General features: G+C 45.0%; 2 protein-coding genes across 2 annotated transcripts in view; one reads left to right on the top strand and one right to left on the bottom strand.

Moving 5' to 3' along the window:
- Positions 1–4322, top strand: part of kifap3a (kinesin-associated protein 3a) — a 19815-nt gene extending 15493 nt beyond the window's left edge. Inside the window, exons 19-20 of the mRNA XM_048976002.1 lie at positions 106–205; positions 3174–4322. Coding sequence (XP_048831959.1) covers positions 106–205; positions 3174–3285 — 212 coding nt within the window. The 3' untranslated portion in view covers positions 3286–4322. The remainder of the gene's footprint in view (positions 1–105; positions 206–3173) is intronic.
- Positions 3874–25970, bottom strand: LOC125708456 (protein Niban 1-like). The gene is made up of 14 exons (XM_048975986.1): positions 25494–25970; positions 13527–13657; positions 13052–13180; positions 12845–12959; positions 11137–11301; positions 9838–9953; positions 9200–9304; positions 8628–8790; positions 8184–8371; positions 7892–8038; positions 7566–7676; positions 7373–7480; positions 6965–7076; positions 3874–6538 (listed from the first exon to the last, which is right to left on the bottom strand). The coding sequence occupies exons 1-14, from the start codon at positions 25546–25548 to the stop codon at positions 5385–5387; spliced, it is 2799 nt and encodes a 932-aa protein (XP_048831943.1). The 5' UTR covers positions 25549–25970; the 3' UTR covers positions 3874–5384.

The raw sequence follows: 25970 nt of genomic DNA, 5'->3' as shown, positions 1-25970 counted from the left end.
AAGGTACAACAGCAGGAACATTCGTTGGACTGGAACCTGCAGCCTTCCTAACAGTCACAAGTCACGTTTCTTATCCTGGGTGCTTCTTCTCGGTCCTTTGTGCAGATGGATTAATCTCATCCGATGGTTCGATCAGTCCAGAGTTCTTCAGTGACTTCCAGATGCAAAACGGAGACATCTTAGGACCGAATGTCTTCTATGACAGGTGAGTCTGCTCAGGGGGGGGGTCATCTAACCGCACAAGGCGCCATGAGCTACCATTTCCCTCCCTCCCACAGTCTTGCCAGGAACATGCCTCGGGAGTCTGAGTGACCTGAGAGATCTCTGTTTAGACCAGACCTGAGAATGAAATATCTCCCTGTCCAAGGCCGTAATAATGTCTCCTAGTGAAAAGCAGATGTTTACTGAAAAGCCGCTCGTCCCTTACTTGTGGTATCTTCATTTGGCCTGACTTTGCTGTACGTTACTAATCTGCTGCCACTTTGCCGTCTTCTCTTCTAAAGAGGTGTAAAAATATGTATCGTAAAAAATCACCATTTTTATAAATAATCTTTCAAATTAACTGAGTGTTAAATGCCTGGTTTTTCAAACAGTTCAACTTCTATTAACAATTTTACCATCTGCAGTGTGTGGCATTATATGATGTTTGCTTTAACTGCGATTCCAAAATTTGAAATGTAAAAATGTAAACATTTTGCCATAACGTGAAATTAGTCCTGTCGTTTATTCTGTGCTCCAGTAGAAATATGAGTTTTACTGAGGCTTAATGTAAAGCACCTATTAAAAATAACCATTTGGATTGTTGGTCTTTAAGCTGCCCTGCATTGACCTTCCCTGTTGTGTGCCTCCTGGGTTCGGCTCTTGGATTCCTGCAACCCTGGATTGGATAAAAAGTTTTAGAAGAAAAAATTAAATAAAATAAAAAATTCTGCACTACTCAACAGAGTTCTCAGAGATAGTATTCATAGCTTGGGTCCTTATTGAGCTAGCATCGGGAATTCATTGCAGAGTCTCAAAGCACTTATGTAAGTCGCTCTGGCTAAGGGCGTCTGCCAAATCCTGTAAATGTAAATGTAAGATGGATGGATGGATGGATGGATGAACAGATGGCTGGATGGATGGATGGATGGACGGATGGATGGATGGATGGATGGATGGATGGATGGGTGGATGGATGGATGGATGGACAGATGGCTGGATGGATGGATGGGTGGATGGATGGACGGATGACTGGATGGATGGCTGGATGGATGGGTGGATGGATGGATGGATGGATGGATGGATGTCCATTTGTGCTGAAAAGACAGTTGCAAAATGCCCTTGCAGACTCTCACAGTGGGTGACGGTGCTTAACCAAACGGGGAACCAGCAGCAGGCCTCTGCCGCCACTGGCCTAGCAGGCCTGCGTCTGTGACTGTACCCAGGGGCCAGATGGAGCTCTCTGAAGTGGGGGCGAAGCACAGCAGTAGCCCTCCTTATAGGCTGTCCGCTAAAAGGTACCTAAATTTGACTGGGCTAGAAGCAGGAGGGAGGAAAGAAAGCAATCAGTGGGCCCTTTGAAGGCTCCTCGGGGCCCGACAGTGCTCCCTGACAGGGGCTAAGCAGCTCAATAACGTAAAAAAATATGGCAGGGCAATCAGAAGGAAGGGAAAAAAATAGCCGCTGATTCCTTCAGGCCAGTAAAGTGGGATGTGTAACCTGAGCAGTGACAGGGAGAGATGAAAGCGGGCGGGCTGGAGAGCGCTTCCTGTGAGCGAGCTCGCTCCAGGACCCGTAAAACCCAGCCCTTGTGTCTGTATGTGCTCTTTCATTACGGGCCTCTGTCCGGCCGCGCCAAGTAACCGACCCTGGCCTCCAACACCAGCCCCCTTTGTGTTTTGACCTCCGAGCCCCTCTGGCTGGAAGAACGAGGTGACAAGCTGAGGTTTAATTGCACGGGAAGCCCGCTGCCTTAGATCACAGGGTTTACACGCGAAGGAGAGTCAGTCTCACGGCTTCCCAGCCCTTTTATTTTCTGTGCCTGCTCTCCAATATCCGCTCGTAAGACTCGGCATCTCCCAGGAAACGTCTTTCCCCCTAATAACGTGTGACGTCCAGATCCAAAAGATACGTGTGTTTTGCCCCCCCCCCCCCTCTTTTATTCCCCGCAAATGCTCCTTACAGGCCTTGCATTTATGTTTAAGTCCCTTTGCTGGGTGGGGTGACACTGTGACCAGCGGGCAGCTCCTCCATCAGGCTCCTGTGGAGTAAATCCAGGCTTCCGGTCAGAAACAGGGCTGAGCACTGGGAACTGCCGCAAAGGCCGAATGGTCCCATGGCTCCCAGCCACAAAGGCCTATTAATTAGGAGCAAAATTTCCTCCAACAGTGCTGGCAGGCCAATAGGAAAAAGCCATATATATATATATATATATATATATATATATATATATATATATATATATATATATATATATATATATATATATATATATATATATATATATCATTTTTCCCCAGACTATTGGGGGGAGGGGTGCTTGGGGGGGTTAGCATTTATAAAGGCCATCATGCATAACTGATTGCTGGAAGAGATTTTGTCTAAAACAACAGGTCATTTGTAAGTGTGTTGGGACAAAGTAAACAGGCGATATTTTAAAGGCCACGGGGTCTAACCCACAGCTGCCACGTTGGAGCCCGGAGGAGGGCATTTGGTGTCGGCTTTGTTGTGACGTATCCATCGCGCTTGCAGCTCTCACTGAGACGCAGCAGCTGCCCCAGCCTCCGGTCCTCTCACTCCCTGGAATAGCTCCGCCTTATCGTTACCCACAGTGCTGCTTGTTTACATACTTTTTTTTTTAATGAATAAAATGATCCTGAGAGAAAAGAAAATGTTTTTAACGGAAGGCATTTTGAATAACAAATCTATTAAAACAGCAAAACTAAAAAAAACAATGAGGCTGCATATTTTTGCTTTAATTCGTCATCTTTTCTGAATTCCCTGTCAGCCGTGTTCCGCTGGTCAGCGTCCATTTCAAAGACTACATTAGCTCGCCATCTAGTGTCAGAGAAGCAAATTGCAATCCGCCTTGTCTGTTCGGCTAGTGCCCTTGTCTACTGTTGGCTTATTGATGTCAAAAGACACCAGAACTCTAATTAATCTACAATTAAAAACGCCATCATTTTTTCCCCCAGCCTGGAGCATGATGGATTTAGACAAAGAAGTGGATCACTGGGCCGTCCTGCTACCGCCTACGGATTCCGGCCAGATGAGCAGTTCCACTATGGCTTTGGATTCTCCAAATGAACACGTTAACCCTTTAACTGCTGTGTCAGGTGACTCAGACAGGTAACATTCGGGTAACATCCCTGCCACCCGAGCCTTGCAATCCAGGAATGTAGTATGTGTGTTTTATTACACTGTACATTCCTTTACTTACCTAATGAGGTGTAATCTCATCTGTGCTTAAGAAGCTTCATTGAGATGGCCTGCATCAGAGGCATACCCAGAGCTGGCTTCTAGCATTAGCTGTGCCAGGTTTTATAACAGTACAGTTTCATTTTATTGGCGTGCTCATGTAAAGGGAAGTAACTGCCATGGAAAGAGAGCTGTGGGTCTTTCATTCTGTCGTACCGCAGTATCACACATATTCATAGCAGGCGTTTCGTGTTTGGTTTCAACTGAATGTGCATTTAGTCATGTGATGTCATAGAAGGATGTGAGACTTTAATGAAGCCAAAAGTCAGTCTGAGGTCTTTCCTGCTGCAGGTCGGCCATGTTTGTTTGTGAGATGGGCGGTGTCATATATGTGTCATATATGTTCTGGGCGGTGGGTTTATTCTCAGTAACGTGGTGGGGCAAAAACACAGCAGCATCAAAACCATGAAATGAGGCTTTTGGCTTTCAGTTAGATTTATTAGTGTATAACAGCACATTTCTCATTGTATTAGTATACAATTTCAAGTGATTTAATGAAATGATATGTGTATACATACGTTGCAGTCTCTTCTGAAATATCGTGGATGCAATAGATTCCATGACAAAATGAAAAAAAATCACAGACAAACTACGCATGTGCAGGGCCAGTCAATCCTACAGGCGACACAGGGGGGCCGCCCAGGGGGCCAGCTTCCGAGGGGGTGCTGTCTTGCCAGCCAATTTCACTTTGCCTCAGACAGGGGGCGCTGGCGGTGATGCTCACCTAGGGCGCCACGTTGGGCACCAGTCCTGCACATGTGACACTGTAAATAGCCATTATTTTCAAATGACTTTGCTTTTTGTTGTTTTGGTTCATCAATATAATACGACAGACTGTAAATTAATAAACCAAAGACTGAACCAGACTTTTTATATGAATTATGTGTATTCTTTGGTCCCAAGGGTGTGTGCATGATGCTGAGGGCTAATCTGACCGTCCTCTGTCTTACTTAAATTGAAGTGTGACATCATGAACAGTGTCTACAACAGAACTGCTATACTGTTATAGAGGCTACTATTTCAGTCTGCTTACGGCCATTTAAACGCAGAAGGTGCAGGATGACTAGATTAGCTGTTTTCCCAGCTGTCCAGGAAAGGATGAAAATACATCGGCAGCTCCGATTGGCTTTGTGATTCCTGTCACGGTGCAGTGGGGAGGTGTGGTTCCTGACGCGGTGCAGTGGGGAGGTGTGGTTCCTGACGCGGTGCAGTGGGGAGGTGTGGTTCCTGACGCGGTGCAGTGGGGAGGTGTGGTTCCTGACGCGGTGCAGTGGGGAGGTGTGGTTCCTGACGCGGTGCAGTGGGGAGGTGTGGTTCCTGACGCGGTGCAGTGGGGAGGTGTGGTTCCTGACGCGGGGCTGGGGTGCTGCTCAGCGGGTTGCTAAAGGAAAAACGCCACCGTTGCGGGATGTTGACACCATAGCAAATCCGAAAAACCGGCTGCTAAGTTTAGCGCGTGCAGCTTTGCTGTCAGTTAGTAGCAGCTTCATCATCCTCCGGTAACTAATGGTTACTGTGACAGGCAGTGGCGGTGCTCATGCAGAAAATGATAGATCAGTTGTTCAAAATACATCTTAAAATAAAATAGAAAAATAGCGTGGAGTCAATGGAAGTGCTTCTTGTGTTTGGGACACACGTTTAGTTGTAGAATAAACTAAAAAAGTCTTTGGCCTTCAGTGACTTATGCACCTACGCACAGTAATTGTACCAAAGCAGATATATTTATGCACAAATGATAGTTTGTCAAGATTGCAAGCAGGGACAGGAAGCACTCTGTGTTTCAGTGATGGAGGGGGATTCTAACTTTATCTCCGCTCCATTCCTGAAAGTAATTGCACATGTAGGTGCTCCGTGCCGTTCCCTGACTAGATATACACCCACTGCACCCCGCTGGTTTACAGGTGCCATGCAGCATGTGCCTTTGAACTCTATGCCTTGCTTTCATCTGGATTCCCCCGCAGCAGCTCCTCCATCTCTGTCTTCTCTACCAGGATCTCTTGGCTCTCCTTCACAAGGTCTGGGGTGGCTGCTCTTGCGGGCTGCCCTGCCCCAGCTGTGAGGTCCATGCAGGGGGACACAAAGCAGCGCTTGTCTACTGACTGAGTGAAATATTCTATGGATTCGTCCCCAGCGGAATGCCTGAGATGTAGACATGCCTGTCTTTCTGTGGCCACGGGAGCAGCATCAAACCACTGGGTGACCTCTGTGCATTCTAGAGGGTCAAAGGTCAAAGTCGTCCTCTCTGTAACCTCAGTCATTACATCACCACTCACAGAAACAGTTACTGTGCCGTTATCGGCTTCCTGTGAGTGAGCCCTGATATCCTGTGCTTCTGTGTTAAGGTCAGGGCAAGGGGTTAGTGGATCAGCGTCTTTGATCACCTCTACAGGGCATTCCAAATGGGTCTCATCAGTGAGGAGCTGCCGGGCAGCTCCTGGCACCATGGCTGTCTGAGGTTCACTGCAGTCCACTGTCAGAATAGAACTGGAACAGGTTGAATCATCTCCTTTAACTACCCTGGCTGCATCATCCATCTCGCCTTCCTTTATCTGGCCCAGGGTTGGCATGTCATCCATCTCCATCTTTTCTGTCTGAAGCCTCTTAGATTCTTCACTCATCTTCATCTTCTCCATCGTATCTAAATGACGATGTGTGCCCTCCAATGTGATGCTCCCTTGGGCAGCTGGCCCTTCTATGACAGCCACGTTATCGTAATGATGCTCCGCAGAGTGAGCCCTCTCCTCAACGTCAGCCTTTCTCATCTGAGCCGATTCAGCTGTCCAGTCCTCCTTCACAGTCCCTGTCTGGCTGGTGGACGCGTCCTCCTCTTCCATCTCAGCTGAGCTAGAAGGCTGCACTTTCTTCCCCTGCTCCTCCTCTTCGTGCGGCACACTGGGTGGGTCTCTCTCCACCAGACGGCTTGAGGCTCCCTCCCCAAGAGCCAAAGCGGCGGGGGGGACTTCGGGGGGGGTGACTTCATGCGGAGCCCGACTGTCGCCTAGACTGGACTGGCTGGCGAAGGGCGGGTCTGCGCTGTCCATGAAGAGGTTGTGCTTCTTCAGACTGGCCGCCTCCTTCACCACTGTAAAGAAGGAGAGCAGAAAAACAGATATTAAAACACTGTTGTAAAAGGAGTCCCACGTTTATTGAATGAGCTCCATCCCATTTTGCTCTAAGTGTTCTGCCTTATGCCAGTGGAAACATCTGTGGGTGGTTCAGGTTTTTGTGAAAGCAGAGCATTTATTTTACTACTTTATATTTTATATCGCTATTTTTACTTTTATGGGTCAATGTTAGAGCCAGGGAGAATAAGGAGCATGCTTAATAAAACCATTATTTTGCTATAAATTTGAAAAATAAATGTACTGTGACTAAAGATAATTTGATAGCATATGAGATAGAAGCACCATTTCTGTTTTGCGAACAAAAATGTGCTGTTACACTGAGCGGGACACGAGCCCTCGGACTTCTGGGCGGGTCCACACGCAGAACAGAGCTGCTCTGCTACCTTTGATGGCTTCACTTTCCAGGATCTGCAGCAGAATATCTTCATAGACATTTTCCACTTGGATGAAATTTGCATAATCAGCGAAGATATACTGATCAAATTCATGTAGTTCCTAAAACAAAGAAATAGACAAAGTTTGGACAAAATTCAACAAAGTAATAGTCTTTTAAACTAAATCTAGCATTTTACAAGTAAATGATCCTACTGAATGCTAGCTACTGTTGTTTCTAAAATTTGAGGCAAATGGTCAGCTTTGCCTGAGTCATGTGAGAAAACCTTTAATGAAATCATTACGTTGACTTGGTGGAACATGTATGTGTGTTTTCTTTTTTTTTGTGTTGCACGGCCTGCTGGGTCCCTTTGTCACAGAGCACATTGACCAGTGAGGGCCAGGCTGCAGAAACCTACGGCTCTACACGTGGGAGCCAGGCTCTGCTTGACTGCGGGCAGGGTGACGTCCACCAGAGCATTCTGGAAGATCCTTTTCCTCACCGTGCTGCTGTCGTAGTCATATTGCTTTAAATAAAGAGCGACATGGAAACAGGACATTTAGACTGGCGCCCGGACGTTGCACATATGTATCCATGTGACTCCAGCCCACCTTTAGGACGCGGTGCTTCACTTTCTCCACGGCTGAGGCCAGTTTGGGGGGGTTGTCCTTCAGTGCTGTTTGGAGAAGCAGCTCAAACGTATATGCTGCGTTCCTCATGAGCTACAGTACAGTGCGGCAAAATATTTCACTGAGGGCAGAAACTGACTGCAGGGAGCTTTTGTTAACAATAGGGGGCAACAAAGGATAAATATGTTAGCATTTTAGGATGTGCCATGTTACGATACAATATACATAAGTTGATGGGACATTAAAAAGCACTGCACATTTGCAGTAGCTATATTTACACTGTAGCTTAGTTCTGCGACTGCTCCCACCTGCTGCATGTCAATCTGGGTGTTGTGGACCAGCCAGCTGCTGTTGGAGAATCTGAAGCGATCACGGAGCCCCAGGAGCTGGTGGCTGAGGGTGTCCACGTGCCTGTAACAGTCCTGCAGCTCCGCCCTCCCCATCTGCTCCAGAGCCTACATCAGAGGAGAGAGAGATCTGACCCAGGGCTGCCAGTGAGGCACGGATCCAGCTTGATCAACGTGCTTCTGAGGGAACATCTGAGGTAGTACATGGGATATTTACTGGGATTCCCGTGACTGGCGCGTACCCCCTTCCCACCTGTTTGAGCTCCTCGGCACCGTGGACCTCCTGGATGTCCTGGCAGAGTTGGTCCATGTGGCTTGCACAGTGCTGGCGTACCTCCTGGAAGCCAGAGCTAATGGGGCCCATGATCTCCTCCAGGATGGAGGCCAGGTATGGCTGGATGTTCTCTGAGCAGAACTTCACTGCTGGCTCCTTCACAGTGGCTATGGGGGGTAAAAAAAGATTCATATATTCCAGTAGCAATACAAGAATGCAGCATGTAGCTGAGCGGATTAGGATGCTCTGTCTGTCAGAAGGTTGTTGGTTCAAATTTCAGTGATTTCACTGTTGGGCCCATGAATAAGGCCCTTAACCCCAATTGCTTGACCTCTGCCTTCTCAATAGTTTGTCACTTAGGATAAAACTGCTTGTTAAATAAATAATTGCAAAAGTACATTGGTTGATAGTGTGACTTCGTACCTCTGAGCTTGCTGGCCAGGAAGACCCGCGAGCTGATGATCTCATCCATGTGAGAGCGAATCAGCCCCTCCTGTTGCTTGGCTGCCTCCTGGCACTCGGCCTTCAGGGCTGTAAATCCCTTCTGCAGCTGATCCCGGACCAGGAGGTACGCTGCCTCCACCGTCTACCAACACAGCACAGCGACTGGGGTGAGGGGACATGTTGCTGTAGTGTGACCCCCCCACCCTCACGGTGGAAGGCAGGGCCGGGCGGAGGGTAATCACAGCTAGTACATGGAGGGATCTGGTGTAATTCAGGATGTAATAAAAGACAAGCCGTTTGACAGTTATACCTTCATACATACAGGAAGTCTGATGTGATATTTAAAATGCACAAAGATAATGTTAGGTTATATAAAAAGTAAAATATGTAACAAAAATGCTGATAAGAGTATGACCAGCTGAATTTAACATCGGTAGATTTAAAGTTCAGGGATATATTACCTATTTTTAGAATAATGTACATTGTGTTTTATTTCTCTGCGTTTTCTTTCTTGTCCAGTGAAAGGCTCTGGTTACAGGGGTGGGACTTACTGCAAACCAGGCTCTTCTCCTGTCTGCTTTCTTCCCTTTCAGCCGAGGTAGCAGCTCTGCCTCCAGAGAAGGTATCAGCTCCTCCATTACCAAGTTGGCCAGGATCTGCATGAGCCCGCACAGGGAAGAGAGCTCCGTGAGCGGGCTGCATGCAGGGGCCGGGTCGCCAGCCTGCGGTTTTGCTGTCTGCCTGGGGCAACCTCCATAAGGAAACCAGCAGGGGGCTCCACAGAACAGGACTGACGTGGAGTTAGTGGCCTGCCTTTTTCGGCACGTTGTGTTTTTGGGGTAGGGCTTCGTTGCGACTAGGGAGAGGTTGGCATGCAGAAGGCACACTGCTGAAACTAAAGCAACGGGCTTTCCCGGCTGGGCTTCCTGCAAACAGCTGCTACGCTGAAACAGGACTGGGCTTGACCCCACCAAGAAACCCCCAGAGTTACCTGAACCTCACGACGCCATGAACCATCCTGAGGCCATAATGGAAACCAGGTAGGGATTGCGGTCCGCACCCCCTATGATTACGTCCCTCATATATGCAAACTTCTGTCCTCTAGGTGGCACTGTTTGTGACATCAGGCCCAGCTCTCAGACACCGAGATTACGAAAACGATTTTGGGGCTTCCAGGTAGGCCACTTACTGACACGTCACTGCCAACGAGCATGTCCCAGGACTCGTGGTGACCCTTCTCCTCTCTGTAGAAGCGGACGGCTTTGGAGAAGGCCTGGGCTTCATACGAGGTGTTCCTCAGGAAGTCTGGATGGGCAGAAGGGGTGCATTGTGGTCAAGCTACGGCCTTCTGGCAAACGTTACCGTGTTATTTCATGAACTCATCGTTCTGGCAGGGACACACTGCAGCGTGTGAGGGGAGCGATTTGCTGGCGGACTTTTAAAAATCCCCTCCTTTAAAAAAAAAAAACAATGCAGTAATTTAATAATTAAAACAAATTTCTGCCTGTGAAGGGGCAAGCATCTTTGGGTATTGATCTCAGGGTCTTTATTGCCACACATCTAAGGCTGGTGAAAATATTTCGTAATGTGCCAATATAGATTCTGATTCTGCAGTGAGAACAGCAGTGTATGTCACTGTGGAGCGCCTACAGAGTGGCTCACCACCAGCTAAAAATAGCGGCTTTCATCGCAGGAAGTGAGGCCTTCCGTTATGCAGTGCTCTCCGTGCTCACTGGTGCGGAGCAGGAGTGAGCCGCTGTGGCTCTGGGTACGAATGACCCAGTAAAACCAGGCTCCCAAGCCCTGCTATAGACCAACATGTAGCAAATCCTCAAGACCAGTTATAAGCAGCTTGCCCTGTCAGGTGGATTTTTACAGTAACACTCCTGGGTCATGCAGTTAGGTGAACTGGATTCTCTAAATTGCCCATAATTTTGTGCTTGTCTGTGCGTGCATGTGCTCTGTGATGGCTTCCCATACGGCCTGGGATAATCTTCTGGTTCCTTCTTGTAACCCTATACTGGATGAGCAGTTAGATGCTAGAGTGCAACCCAGACCCATCCAGATCACGCAGCCTATGATAGGGTCCGTGAACATTCTTATTGAGAATAAGAGTGGAACCTTCCAAGTACAGTATATATAATAAGAAGATTAACCACAAATGAACTTTGGAATGACCAGAATGGTTAAGGTCATGTGATTTAACGCAGAACATCTGGCTGATGAATGCTGTTACTCAGCTGCACCAAACTCCAGGATTCCCAGCTGTGCTTGGAGGACTGAACTCACACTGATTCCATAATAAATCTGTGTCCAGATCTATAACAACATTTTTGCCATTTTCATATGATCACAATACTGACAGGAGAGATGACCAATCACAGATTACCTTGATTTGGTAATTTGCTAAATTTAAGGCTGCACCTATTTATATATTTATGCCACAGTCCCACTCCACCCCATCCTGCCCCCACCCATGCATGGGTACCGTAGTTCTGGTGCCGGATGCAGTCTGTCAGAACGGAGATGAAGGCGTTCTGCAGATCTTCACTCTGGAAGCAGAAGTAGGAGTCCCTGTGATACGGCAGGCTCAGGAACACGGGGAACTTGCCCTGGGGGGCGACCGACGCTGGGGGAGATTCCTCGCTCACACCTGCAGTTGGAAACCCAACCCACACCTCAGGGTGAGGGAGGAGGTTAACGCGTGTAGCCAGGATTTGCCATTTCTGTAGACAGCATCGTCGTCTATACAGCTGAGTGATGTCAGACCAGCAGGAGAGTGTGTGCTGAGAACAGAGGTCATTCACAAAAGCCTGACATCTGAACAATAACGTCCCTGCAAGGCTCATTTTCATACAGTCAATGTAGTAAAAGAACAAATACTGACCCTAAGGTGCAACTTTGGTCCCTTGCCTTGTTTCCTTATTTTCCATGGTCATGCACCAAACAGATAAAGCGATGTGTGCTTATGTGTTGCACCAGGAAATGTATTTTCCAGAGAGCATTTAAACTCAGGCCTCAGATATTCACAGCCAACCTCATTAAAGGGGTATCATCCATCCATCCATTTTCCAAACCGCTTATCCTACTGGGTCGCGGGGGGTCCGGAGCCTATCCCGGAAGCAATGGGCACGAGGCAGGGAACAACCCAGGATAGCAGGGCACACTCACACTCCATTCACTCACACATGCACACCTACGGGCAATTTAGTAGCTCCAATTAGCCTCAGCATGTCTTTGGACTGTGGGGGGAAACCGGAGTACCTGGAGGAAACCCCACGACGACATGGGGAGAACATGCAAACTCCACACACATGTGAACCAGGCGGAGACTCGAACCCGGGTCCCAGAGGTGTGAGGCAACAGTGCTAACCACTGCACCACCATGCCACCCCTAAAGGGGTATCAGAGCCAGGAAAATGATGGTCCATTTAACAAAGTTTGGCAGCTTCCATCACACAGGGGCAGCTGCAAACATGGGTTGTGGCCACAGTGAACTGTTTCACAAGCAGTCGGGTTCCTTTGCTAGGAATGCTATACCTGTCGTACACCTTTATGGATCAAGTAGAGGTTAATATAGAATGCAGTGGTACAAAACCTACTAGCATGCAGTGTTGCAGTCTGCCACTAGGCGGGGCCTAGAAGGCACTGCCAGCTACTGGTTACTGATAAAATTTACATGCTCTTCCTGTGTTGCGTGGGTTTCCATCTGTGGTCCAAAGACATCAGAAGAAGGTGAATTTATGGCTGTAAATTGCCCATAGTGCAGGTGCCCTATGATGGACAGGCATCCTGCTGGTGCTCGGCCTTGGTTGGGTACATCAGGGGCAGCATGTGACTCAGTGGGCTAAGATCAGAGATCAGAATAGCCAGTTCAAGCCCAACCTCAGCAAAATAGCCACATGTGTGGGCCCTTGAGCAGGGCCCTTACCCCCGGCTCCAGGGGGGCCCCTGCAGGTGGCTGCCCTTCGCTGCCAAGCCTGCTCTCACATGTGTGTCTCGTGGGGCACAAGATGAGGTAGAATTTCCCTACGAGCGATCAATGTAGTATGGTTATTACAAGTTGTTCTCTTGGTAAATGTACCAAAACCTTCCCTCCTCCCCCTTGAACTAGCAACAAAGAGGATGAACTGGAGATCCAGTGACCTCCCTGTGCTCAGCACTGCATCGGGTTTCATCGTCACACTTATACTCACTGTTGGGGTCTGGGAAGCACTTGTCTAGCAGGGCCATGTACTTCTCCTCTGAGGTCAGAACCGTGCCCCCTGCTGGCAGCAGACTGTATCGCGGCAGCAATCCTTTCATTAAAGTCTAGACGTGGAGAGACAGTGGTAAAGCATAGTCACACTGTAGCTGAGCAGGCTGCTTATGATGCGTGATGGACTTGGCAGGATGCCACATACCTCGTAGCTGTCATGGTACTCCAGACTATAGTCACCCCGTACCACGACCAACCTCTCCTTCCACTTCCTGGTGTCCTCGAAATATAGCACCTTCTCTGAATACAAGGTCTCGGTGGCCTGGGGAGGCTCCTGGTGGGAGGGGCAAGCCTGCTCAATTACACAGTCATGCTGCTTCTTGGTAGAATGATTACTAGCATGTCCATCATGTCATTTTAAAGCTGTTGATTGGTCAGTAGTTTAATGTTCACGGTAGGTTTACTAAGGGCAGAACAAAAAAATGACCAATCAGACTGTAGAGGAGGTGGGTCCAAGCAACTACAGGAGGCTAGATCAACCAATGAGATTTCTCGGTCCTGCCTCCTCAAGTAGCTTGGACCCACCTCCTCTACAATCCGATTGGTTATCTCTCTTTATAGCATCATTTTTTGCCCTGCCCTCAGAACACTAGTCTAACCCAGGGCTCGCCCCTTTTTACCCTCTGTTTAAGGAGCTGTGTTTGGGCTTCCTTGTGCTGCTCCACCTCATCCTGCAGCCAGGTGAAGAAGGCCAAGGTGTACTGCCGCTTGTAGTGGGACTGGAAGCCCTGCAGCTCAGCATCCGCCTGGCCTGCAGTACCAAAACATGCAGGTTATGGCAGAGAGATGAGGGTGGCTTTTATGGGGGTTATCAGCCGTCACACGCTGGGTCCCGGGGGGTGGGGGGGTGTGGGGGGGGGTGAGGCCTTTTTTTGGACTGTTCAAGTAGTCTTGTGTTTTTGATATCACTAGACCGAATATAGTCACACTTTAATTTTGCCTGAACTCTTGTTTATAAATACAAATATAAACACAACTGACTACCATGAGACACTCCTATTCCGACTGTGAAAATATCACGCCCATACTTTTCTCCCCACACGTTCGATTTTTCATCCCATGCTTAGTAACCGTGTGCTTAGAGTTGGTCGAAACTTTCCACGGAGTCTCTGTTAACTCGCCAGATTGTTTTCCCTAGAAGTGACAGTGTTACCAAGCAAAACAGAGAGTGGAATTCCACCATACTGGGAAGTGCCCAGTCCAACAGAAATTAATGTAGGTATTTTGTGGATTTGGGAGACCACGGTGCAGAGCTCTCGCAGAGCCGCAGCCGAGCCCAGTTGTCTGTGTACTAAACTGTATGAAAGGTCACCACAGAAGAATAACTAGGGGTCTTTCACAACTTTTCAGAACCAGTGGGCCAGCCAGTGAGGTAGAGTTTATTTTTAGATGTTGTTTTTCCTGTTGTGCAGCTGGATATGTAGCCTGATGGTGTTTTCCAGCATTTTCCTTTGCACCTGGTTCTTTGAGTTGGCACAGACCTATTAAGCATTTAAACAGAGTCAAAGTTAAAGTTGGGCCATTACACTGACTCAGCCCTGTGCAGTGAGGCAATGGTCAATGAAAATAAGCAGAAGCGATCTGTCGCCTGCTTCAGTGGAGGGTGCCGAGAATGGGACAGTCATGAGAAAACTACATCCACTTCTCGTTTATCAAAGGTTTTGTTCCAACAACCAAGCGAAATAATTGCCAAGTGCAAATCACGGTAGCCTAGGTGTGATCACGACTGTGCTTTCAGCTGCACTTCAGCCTCCCATGAGCAGCATCTCAAAGTACATCGCATCATTGCATTCTGTACGAAATAAGGCGTGTTTGTTGTTCCATAGACATCTACGGCAGTACATGGCCGCTTCTTCTGCGATGTGCTTGGTAAATGCATCTCTAATGTCTGCTCATCCTGTTGGTGTTATGTTGTTGAAGGAACATTCATCACCAGGTTCTGCCTCAAAGCATGACAGCTGGCCACAGCCCAAGGAGCACCCCATGGAGCCCGCGGCCTTTTTGGCAGGCCCGCCATAACCCCATTGGACTTCGGACATGATTCTGGATGGGGCTGGATTTTCGATTGGCAGTGAGTACAGACTACGAATCGTCCAAACCGGTCTTGAGTCACTGACCTCCCCTTCACTATGAACAGACAGAGACACACTTTCCAGAGAAACAAAGAACAATAAAACAGGCTGAAAGCTTCACCACAGCCCATAAGTCATGAGTTTCCACTGTGCCCAACATTAGCCTTTGTTTTCATTCTATGCTGAACGATTGTAATTCCAGCAAGGCTGTCTTGTCCTGATTGAGATGAAATTCAGTATATTAAAGTAACTCGTATAGCCCCGAGTGTATAGACATTTTGCCACACATAACAGATCCTCTTCATTTAACTGGCAGTCATTTGTGGGATCCCTCAACATTCACGAATCCACGAGTAAGAAAAGTGAGCTAAACCACAAGGCGGCCCAGAGAAAAGTAGGACGGGGGAGGGGCAAAGGTGTGGTTTAATGACAGCATTTGCCCCATAGGGGCAGAAGGAATGCCAAAGGGAGGTGACGAGAGTGGGTGGATTGCTGAGCCCAAAGCGTAATCCTACGTAGGACAGGCACCATACATTTGGATTGTAGTTCTGAACTGTAATCACTGTACCGTAAACCATAAACCATAAACCATGTAATCACTGTACCATAAACCATCCTAAGGGCTATGTAATATGTAATATGTAATGTGTAATGTGTAATGTGTAATATGTAATATGTAATGTGTAATACGCATTTTGAAAAGCAAAAAAGCTTTATCATTTTTCACCAGGATTCAAAGCAATGAAGGCAGCCCTATGACATACTGTATCACTATGGAGATGTTCGCATGCGGCCAAAACCAGATTATGTGATTAAGGAGATAACTAGTCCACTGTTCCTTCTAAAACCTTATTAGTTTCCATTTGCAGCCTTGTATTTTGGAGTCTTGGTTGTCAGGGCTGCAAGTCCTCGAGGGTTCAGCCCATATATGCCCTTCAGCATTAATCAGCCACTGTAACTAAAACCACTTATAGGACAGAAACCTTAAGAATGTCCCCAGCTTGAAGAAGGCTGTTTGAAATCCAGAGTTGATGTCAGGGCTCTGCATTGCCAATATTCTTTTTGTCAAACAGCAATTCTAGGTTCTTGTCCTTCTATGCCAATCCTTAATGTCCAGGAGCCATATTTTCTTATTTTCTCGGAAATGTGACAATATCCTTTTTCAAATGTGGGAGGGGGGGCGGGCATCATTGTTGGGATGTATTGTACAGTGAATGACACCGAAGTCTCAAATTCTGGTTCTCAAATGTCTGGGGACTCCGGGCTGAGGGGGCGGGGGTGGGAATCAACGCCAAGCAACTTCTATGCATTATTATCTTTATTAAGTAATAAATTAGATCATTCTTTGTGGCGATGTGTACGGGTTACAGACAGAATTTGGCAATATCATACGAGCCCAGGTTTTCTACATTTCTCCTAACTATAATTCAGAAGGCTGATGGAAATGTATGGTGTGGCTCAGGGTTGATTCCATATCTCTTATTATAGTCATACAGTGTGATATCGACAGTGTTTACAGCCTGTGGGCACTGTTCTCTATTCTCCTAAGGAAAGGTTTATATTTCCATTGTATGTCTTTCTTTTTCTCCTTTAAGTACACGCACATGGCACTATGTACAGCAAATGCTTTCCAGTCCCCCTGTTTTGCACAGTCCGGTGCTTCACACCTGAAATATCATGAAAACCTTCCTCTTATCACTGCTGCTGTATTTCCCCTTTTCTTTCGATTATTCAGGCACTTGTGCTAATGCTTTTACATTCTAGAGTCTGCTTACATTGTCAGCAGCATACGGCTGTCACAGAATTCCCAGTCTGGTTGTACCATGATTTACTTTGCAGAGGTTAAAGACTTTTACAGATCCCTGCCCCCCCACCATCTTCGGATTTTGACTCGTTTTTGCAATCATAAAGATATTATACATTTCATGCCTTTAACTCTGTGCTAATTGCTTTGAAGTGAGAAGCCAAAATGTATGGCATTAACTCCTGGCATTTTAAACCTACCACATGGCTCCGCACAGGTCAAAAGTAAAGATTGTTATTTCACATGAATACAAGACTTGGCAGACCTCATGGTCGGCATCCGACGAGCCTCACAGCTCGCTCTCTTCTGGTCTGATGATAGTTTTAATTTGGGGGTAATGGCCCAGCAGTTACCTGAACGTGTGATTACAGGATGTAGATGAAGCCACGGGGCTCAGCGTGAAAGCAGACCTTGCTGGAGCCCAGGAAAGGTGCAGAGGGGCTCAGCTGCAGATCTCTGCACCGCTGTGAACACTGTGACGCTAAACAGCCGCCCACAAATGCAACATTATGCAGGAACAAAAAGCGATGAAACACCAAACAGTACTGGATCCATTCCTGTATATATTGACAGTTAAAATAAATATCCATTACAGGATATTAAACATTTCAGCAACAGAATCCGGATAAACCCTCTGGGAATAAACCATCCAATCAAGCCTCGAGAGATGAGCAAACAATGAATAAATTAAAGGGTAATGTTCCTGTGATCAACACGTACAATAACAACAGTAGCACTCTAATTATAAACAGGGTCAGTTCCCAGCGGATGAACTTCCGAAAATAGCCCTTGGCTTGCAGAACACCTCTGCTGAGCTCCGTGGACATACTGCCTGATGAGTGTATGTTTTCACATGTCGGTGTGTCTGAGGTTTCCCTCCGGAGTGCAAGCTGGGGTGGGGGATGGGGGACACATGCTGAAAGACATGATCTCCTTGGAAATGTAAGGCTGCAGACACTGTAGAATCATCAGCCTGGAAGACACATATCAAGGGGCCCTGCTACAGGTTTCGGGCTCCATGAAAGCATATTAAATTGGGGCCCCATCCAAGATGATTGATAGGGCCCCTGAATGACAGGGACCCCTGGAATCGTCCTAAATTCCCCCTTTTACAGCAGCCCTGGCATCTGTCTCCCTGTCAATCTGGGCTTGGTTAGCAATGCGCATACACAGCGCTCACAGGAAGTCTTGGGGCGCTTGCTTAATTCTTTAAAAATGTCGCTAACTTAAAAACTTAATTGGTTTCATAACAAAAATCCAATGACAACCAATGTTTAAGATAACTGCACATACCTTCTGCACACACATTTTCTTTAGCGTCATAATTTTTTTGACTGACTCATTCAGTTCTGTTCTTGCCATTTTGCTAATGGCACTTGTAGGTATGGGCTCCCAAAGGGACAATAAACACCAATGTTTAATGTCTATTATTGCAAAGGTGTTACCAATGGAAACGTACCCAATGAGACTGCTTGTCAATTAACTTTTCATCAGCTCAATCATTTGCATTTTTTAAAATTTATTGCTACTTAATAAATATTTTACTTAAAGCTACAGGTTGTGTCGAATTTGATGTATGTATTTTGTGAACAATACATAAAGTAATGATTTTTGTTATAAATCCAATAAATTTGCAGTATCTTTACTGAATTAAGCAAGCATTGTGTTTCTCTGAACACTGTATTTGTCATTTGATAAGTTAACGCTAAAAACCAAGATTCTATACTGTCCCCTTAGAAGTAAAATTTAAATGTATTTGCTTTGGAGGTAATTTGCAGTGGAGAATTAATGCATAGGCTGTTCTAGGCTGTAGCCAAGGGTCCCAGCAAAAATGTGGGGCTCTACCCAACCTCTGGAAAAATTTAATGGTTAAACTTATTAAATCTGGTCTGTTGATCAATTCATTGGCACCTGTTGTTTATTATCTCCCGTTTATCTTTGGCTTCCTAGCCATGTTAGCCTCGGCCCCCCAGGGAAGTTAATCTGCCCCAGGAAATATACAAATATATAAATCAGAGTGTCAACAATGTTTGCAAGTCACTTCAGTCTTTGTTAAGCAGCTAAAGCGACCTTTAAAAACAGGCCTGTTCCACTGATAGTAAATGTCCTTCTATTTTAATAACAAGTGCTTAATTTCTCCAGGTTGAATGTACCTAGCAGTTTCAAAGAACACCTAGCCAGTTAATTGTAAACACTCATGGTCAGTAGCATTATGGGTAAACAGCTTCCTTCTCACTTTACTTTTTCTGCCCTGTGAATATCTAGAAAGCAATTAATTCCAGGACCCTTTTCTATACTGTACATAGCTGAACAAAATAACGAAAATATGCATTACTTAGTTCTGTTATTCTAAACTCTTATTTTGTTGGTCATTCTTTTTTATGCACTGGCTTTAAATTAATAACAGCACATTTTTTCCCTCTGGTGGTTGAAGAGAAAACTATCCAATGGCTGTGTGCACGTAAAATGTGGCAAATGTACTCCAAATCTCAGTAAGTGTGCAAACTCCCCATCACACATGGATTTAATGCACTGGCTCCGTATGTCTCCCTGGAAGCTGCTGTCCTTAAATTGCTTGGTTATTCGGTGAAACCAGGAAAACCTGCCTTGTTTGCAACACCTCCTTCCGGGGAAAAAAAATGCCACTGATCTAGACCGAATTGCTCTGCAGGTCAGTCCGGATTACACTGATAGAACCAGCTGCGTTTCTGAGTGCAAACCGGATGGTTCATTCGTTAACCTGCGGCTACCATATGACTGCTGCTGTCTCATTGTACATGAGCAGTTCACAGGATTTATTTCACATTTGCAGAGTTCACTCTGCGGCCCACTTCCTGACACGATTTAAGACTTTCACTGCGACCTCAGGAATTGCCTGACCTGATTATGGTTAGTTTATGGCCGTGTGTGAATTCTTCTAAAAACACAGTTAAAGGCAATTCAGTTGCTACTTTCTCTAAAGGCATTAGAAAGTCACACCAATAAATATCCATAAATAATATTGTTGTATAACAGAAAATGATAAAGAGAATGAAAGGGAAAGTAAGAAGTTGCTTCAGGTAATTAAAGCTATTGGTTCCAATCCCACTGCTGTAAGGGAGCAGGTTATTAACCTAAACTGAAGATAAAAGTGGGTCTGTGGATTAGCATGAAATAGCAATTAGTGGCAAAATTAATCATGGTACAACGGCAGATACATACCTTTCAATTGTACAATTTATTTCCAAGCTTTTTGAATCAGTACGTTTTGGAAGTGATTCAATAAAAAAAAAAAATCAAATTATTTCAACAGTTACGTAAGATTTTCTGAATCCTCAGAATAACAGCTATTTGTTATCAAATGACATGAGCCACATGCTTCCGATTAGCTTCAGTCCAGTTCTTCTGTTCCCATTTTGTATCTAATAGGAGAAAATCACGAGCTTAACCTTTCCTGACAGGTGTTTTTCAGCCCCCCCACACCTCGGCGTGATGCCTTTCAAACAGAATATGGTCAGAACAGGGTCCAGTTCTGGCCAGCCAGGCAGACTGTGAAAGTTTACATATTTTTTTTCTCTGTCTGGAAAATAAAGGCAGGTCCTGAAACCTGAGCGGAGTATTACCTACTTCCAACAGCCCTGATTGGAAATCCGTGGAGCTCAGTCTAAGCTACCTCAGGCTGCCTCAAAAAATCCTGCAGAAACGAAAGTCAAAATGCCGTGAACTTCTCAGCAGACAGGCAAGAACCTCTCATTCCTGTTTCTTACTAAATAAACCACACAGTAATTTATGTATTAATTGTACTCATGTTCCCTAAATGCCCAAATATCAACGGCTTTGGGGTGAAATGCTGTGTGGAAATCAGCAGAGCATATTTACACTACAACATGCACGGCCACTGATGCATCATATCAGTTTTTTGTTACACACGTTACACACATTAACCTCATGTAGTGCCAATGGGCTACATCTATGTTGCCAATATCGATCATATCTAATGTCCTTTTAGCCGTCATTTTCATAAATGTAACTATGCTAGGATCAGTCGTGCACAGTCAACTCAGCTTCTGCTCACAGGCAGTAAAAGGCTGATCAGGTTATTAATGTAACCACTTTGCAGTTTTTTCCCTTACTTTATTATTTTAATTTATCATTTATTTATCCTTCACCTTACATTTTACTCGTATCAGAAGCGCTCAGGGAAACGCGTTACATTTCCTGCATCTACTGCTGTGCATTTCATAAATACATTTAATTTGATTAGGATCCTGGATATGATATGTACTTTTAATACGGTAATTCGTGGACAGTTTCGCAGTACCAGACTCAGTGTCCTTTTGAGAGAGGAATGTTATTTCGAAAATCGACTGACGTCTTCACTTAGGGGTTCCAGAGGGCCACAAGGACAAGGTCACGCAAAGTACAGCATCACTGCGGAACGTTGCATAGGCATCTCCAGAATGTGATCAACAACAAAAAAATGCCCAAAATGGGAATTCATTCCTTAAGCCAGTGCTTCTCAGCTCAGCCCTTGGGGACCCACAGACGGCCCATATCTTTGCTCCTTCCCAGTAACCCTGAGCCAAACAATCAAGAATGACCAGTTAACAACACGTGCTACAGGTTTGGTGGGAGCTGGAGTGGATCAAAAATGTAGACTGTCTGGGGCTCCTTGAGGAAGCAGATTCGACAAACCGGACATTCAAAAACCAAAAAGGTGAAGAAATTATATATTATTTCAGCTTCTAGCAACAATGCAACACTGATACCTCAGCGACACCATTTTCAACAGATACAGCAAAAACAAACAAACTGAATATCATTGAAATCTTCTTTCATGTATACCAGCCTGGCTTAAAGAACTGCTAACGATGTGAATAAAGCCACATTTTCATCCATGTAGTTAAACTGTTAATCCAGTGGTTTGCCTGTTTATCTGATTATGCTGCGGTCCAAGACATGATGACATTCTGCTGGCCGGCCTATTATGTTCCGCCCATACCGTGACAGGCTCATGGGGAATCAGTCCAGTTCTTCGTGCCAAATATGCATCCAACAAGAATCTCAGCTCTCAGCACAAGGGAATTCCTAGGTCCAATTGCCTTTTTCACTTAAAAGTGTTTTTTTCGGCAGTAATTTTATCCCTGTATGAGGACTATCATTGTATGTTTACAGTTACCAAAACTCAAAATAATTAGCTGGGAAAGAATTTTCTCTTTTCAAAGACTAAACCTTCAGCTCTTTTTCCAGGAAGTGGACTCATAAGACCTATAAGGTTCTTATTCTTAATCTCTTTTTAACCTTTTTTGTCCTGAATAGAAACAATAGCAGTGGCAATCCCTAAGATGAACAGGTTAAATATGCAAGTGGTTTCTTACTTAACTGCAACAGAGAGTAAATCCAGCTGTTAATGTGTTGTTCTGTATATTTGATTCATATTAAGAACACAGTGAAGGTTGCTAGCAAACTGCAAGGTTGCAGTGAGAATCACTATGACAACTATGACATGTGATAATCTGACTGTTCAAAAGCTTGGGCCACAGTGTAAGAGCTCGTGAAGATCACAGAGCACAGTGTAAATGCCCAGGATTCATATTAACTGTGTAACTCAGGCCCGCCACGGGTGCTGTGCCAGTTTGCTGGGGGGGCTGGCTAAATTTTGCTGGCGAATTGGCTTTTTGGGGGGTTGCCATACTGGGGCTTCTGAAATTTCCAAATATTCCCTAGTTATGAATATTTTTCTTTCAAATTGGTTGATTTCAGGCCTTTCTTTTCACCCAATTAAATGACCAAAGATAAAAAATAAATAATTGTAAAGCATAATTCTTTTGACGACAAGCCAGCAAAGCATTTACTAGTTGCATGTAGTACTGTAATTGTATGCTATTGTTGTTTGCAAACTTGCTTTTGATTGTGGATGCATGAGAAAACAAAGAGCTTGCGCGAGTGTGGGACAGTCATATGCGTGAGACTCCTGCAAAATGCGTGAGACTTGGCAGGTCTGCTAAGTCTGGTCTGTGTAACAAACCGGTCTAATTTAAATATAACTAAACAAAAACAAAACAATCCCAGACCAACTGAAGGTTCCAGTAAAGTATGAATGCTTCGCAACAAAAGCAACTTTACCCAAAATCTTCTGCGAAGCCCTTGTCAAGAAGGAAAAAAAATGTTTCCATGGAAGTGAGGTACAGGATTGTCCCCGAAACAAAGTGCCAGGAAAATGTGATTGTTTGAAGAATTTGCTCTGAGAGACGTTAGCAAGGCCAGCAATTTGCATTGTGGCTACTTGGACCTAAACAGTTATGCGCAGCCGCTAATCCAGGTAATTCTGCACTGATGGAAGCTGCTTCCAAAAGTGAGTCGCACATTTGTTTGCGTTAGCTGCTGACTGCATGTAGCATTTTCGCATGTTTTAAAATGCACACTAGTTACAAATGTTTTTTTTTTTTTTAATGGAGGTTCACTGTTTGTCATTGTTATCTTGCATTGCTTTAGTAGCCTGTCTAAACCATAGCGATTGATAAAGGTGGAATTTTCAGGTCCAGAAAGTAAAAACCCAGTCCAAGATTTCGATTCAACCAACCAGCTGAGTACTCTGTAACTGCGACTCTTTATATTCATCTGGTTGGTTGAATCAAAATCTTGGACTGGATTTTTACTTTCCGGACCTGAAATTTCCACCTCTGGCGATTAACAAGTTTATCACAATACCCGCATTACAGCCTCCCCCGGGCCTTTACATGCTGTAGCTGTAAATAGACGAAGATGACAGCCCCTAAAGAGAAGCCTTGGCCAGGAGAGCAAATACCCCTTGTTACGTAGCCAATAAAATACATGACGCCATGCAACAGGGGAGACGTCCATTATGCCGTTTTAATTAAAAGCACATTTATTTGCTATCGGGTCACGATGCGTATGCAGTTTGTATGAACGTCTGCGATTTGTTAAAACTCGGACGAGCCGTTTTCCAACGGCTTTGCGACGTCCCAGTATGAATCTTAGTAAATTTAATACTTTTAATATTAGGAGTCTGGACGATTCTTTAAAATTTCCATGTGACTTTTGACATATTCAAAAGCAAAGCCCAAGCGGACTCTAGCGGTCTGCCAACTCTAACAATAACAGGTTGTTCCTTATAACTCCTTTTCCCCGTGGATACGCCCTCGCGAGTAGGTGTCATCTGTGGCTTTCGATGCTCATTTAGACTTACGTTTTGGAATTTCACAAGGAGTGCTCAGTGTATACTTTAGATGGCACAGTTTAAATATGTCATACCCCAGTGGAGCTAAACGGACCAGCCCAGGAAGCCTGCGATGCCGAAATCACAAGGCACCAATTCAGCGCACCGTGGCGGAAATCCTTCATTTTTAGCTCCACTCCTGAACGTGTCATTCATCAGAGCCAAAGATACAGGGTGCACTCCCCAAACAGAGTGAGATGTGTGTGCAATACTCCGTGGGCGTGACCTGCCTTTTAAGAAATGAATTAGTCACACACACTTCTCTGGGAGTTACACATTCCCACCTCACACACAATCCGCCCTGCCAATGCATGCATGTTCATTACGGAGGCACTGTCAAACTCTGACTAACCTTCCCCGTATCTCTGAGGTGGCGCAGAAACGCCAACAGTTGTCACTAACTTAAAGGCAATTAAGCCTAATTAAAGCTTGACTTGACGATAATTGAACAGTAATTGCAGAATGCAATATGTCCTAGAATCCAAGAATTACATTTTTTATCTTACAATTGCATGTCGTGTATATTTCTCTAAAAATGAATTATTCTAGAACCACAATATGCCTTTTATAATGTTGTACACGTTCATGGCGAATCCCCATATTATTTTTCATAAGCACCATAATGAATTATTAAAAGATTGCTTGTGTAAATAATACTATATGCATTTCTGAATGAACCCGATCTGTATTTTAACGACTGCGATTAGATCATGCCATTAAAATTACGTGGCTTACATCTGAAGGACTCCATACTGAGGCGATGATATCGTTCCATTTTCTGTAACTAATTAAAATGAAATTACTTTGGCTTAGAGCAAACCTGCTCGAGGTTGTGAAGAGTTTTAAGGGACGGTGTGATCATTCTCGGTCTCTTTATACTTACATCTGTATTATCTTTATCCCATTTCGGTTTCGCCCTGACTCTTGTTTCATCTTTTCCCGAACTTAACAAAATCATGATTTTCGACGTGTTAATAACTTCACGGAAAATCTGACATTGCCCGTATCTGCCATAGCAGTAGTTATACTATAGTTAGACTATAAAAAGTAGAGCATTAAAAAAAGTTAATATGGTTCGGTTTGGTGAAATATTTTATTGAGAAATAATACTGAAATACCAGTTCAGCAGTGCGAAGTGATGGGTCTTTCAGTTCCATATACAGCAGAAATGAAACCTTGGCATTCATTTTACAGACTGACATTGCTGTAAGTCAATAGAAAACGGCACATTCTATATTCGTTAAAAGCGCTCCTGTGGAGTAATTCTGATTCAAGATAAGTTTGCAAGAAATATATTGTATTTTTAAACTACCTATAACAAAAACAATATATACGATATTGCAAATAATCCAGCTATACCATCCAATTACTTGTTTCAGTAACTGAATTGTTTGTGTTAATCAGAAACGACACAGCAGCGTGTCTTGTGAACGTTTACTTGTTATTCACAGTACGAAAAGAGTATGGTGAAAACTTATATGCGAAAAATTACCTCGGATATAGTTGGTTTTATTTTCATCCAGGAGACTGGAGGAGGATACTCCCATAGTGCAAAATCGGCTCGGGGAAAACACTCTCCCTTGCTGGTTTTCTCGTATCAAGTGTTTCTTTTGGTGAGGGCGTCTCACTGAAATCTTTCGACCCACTGCCTGTCATTAAATGATGGGGAGGAGGTGGGGTGCGGCGGCCAGACTGAGACAGACAGATGAAGGCAGGATTTTTGCGTATTTTAATTCCCTAAGCGCCGATCGTCAGCTCATCGATGTCTACAAATTAATGCTTCGTGAAAGTATTTTATCGTCCTGATAAAATCTTCTGGTATTTCATGGACTAGATACACTGCAACAGCATAACTTACGAACTACCCGTGAAGAACAGCCTACTGTGTCTTGTGGCAAAACTGGAATAAAACTAGAATTTTATTTACTTTTGGAAATGTTGGGAATTATAGTTAATGACACGCAATTTA

The sequence above is a fragment of the Brienomyrus brachyistius genome, chromosome 15 (assembly GCF_023856365.1).
Source record: "Brienomyrus brachyistius isolate T26 chromosome 15, BBRACH_0.4, whole genome shotgun sequence".
In the NCBI taxonomy this organism is placed as follows: domain Eukaryota; kingdom Metazoa; phylum Chordata; class Actinopteri; order Osteoglossiformes; family Mormyridae; genus Brienomyrus; species Brienomyrus brachyistius.
This window is presented reverse-complemented; position numbering and strand designations above follow the sequence as displayed.

Bases quoted from the DNA above. Each gene is read 5' to 3' on its own strand.
- LOC125708456 (XM_048975986.1), bottom strand. From the start codon at position 25,548: ATGGGAGTATCCTCCTCCAGTCTCCTGGATGAAAATAAAACCAACTAT. The intron at 13,658-25,493 runs GTAATTTTTCGC...TTGGTACTGCAG, and splicing joins TAAAACCAACTATATCCGAG to GCCAGGCGGATGCTGAGCTG. The intron at 13,181-13,526 runs GTAAAAAGGGGC...CCCTCCCACCAG, and splicing joins CACAGCTCCTTAAACAGAGG to GAGCCTCCCCAGGCCACCGA.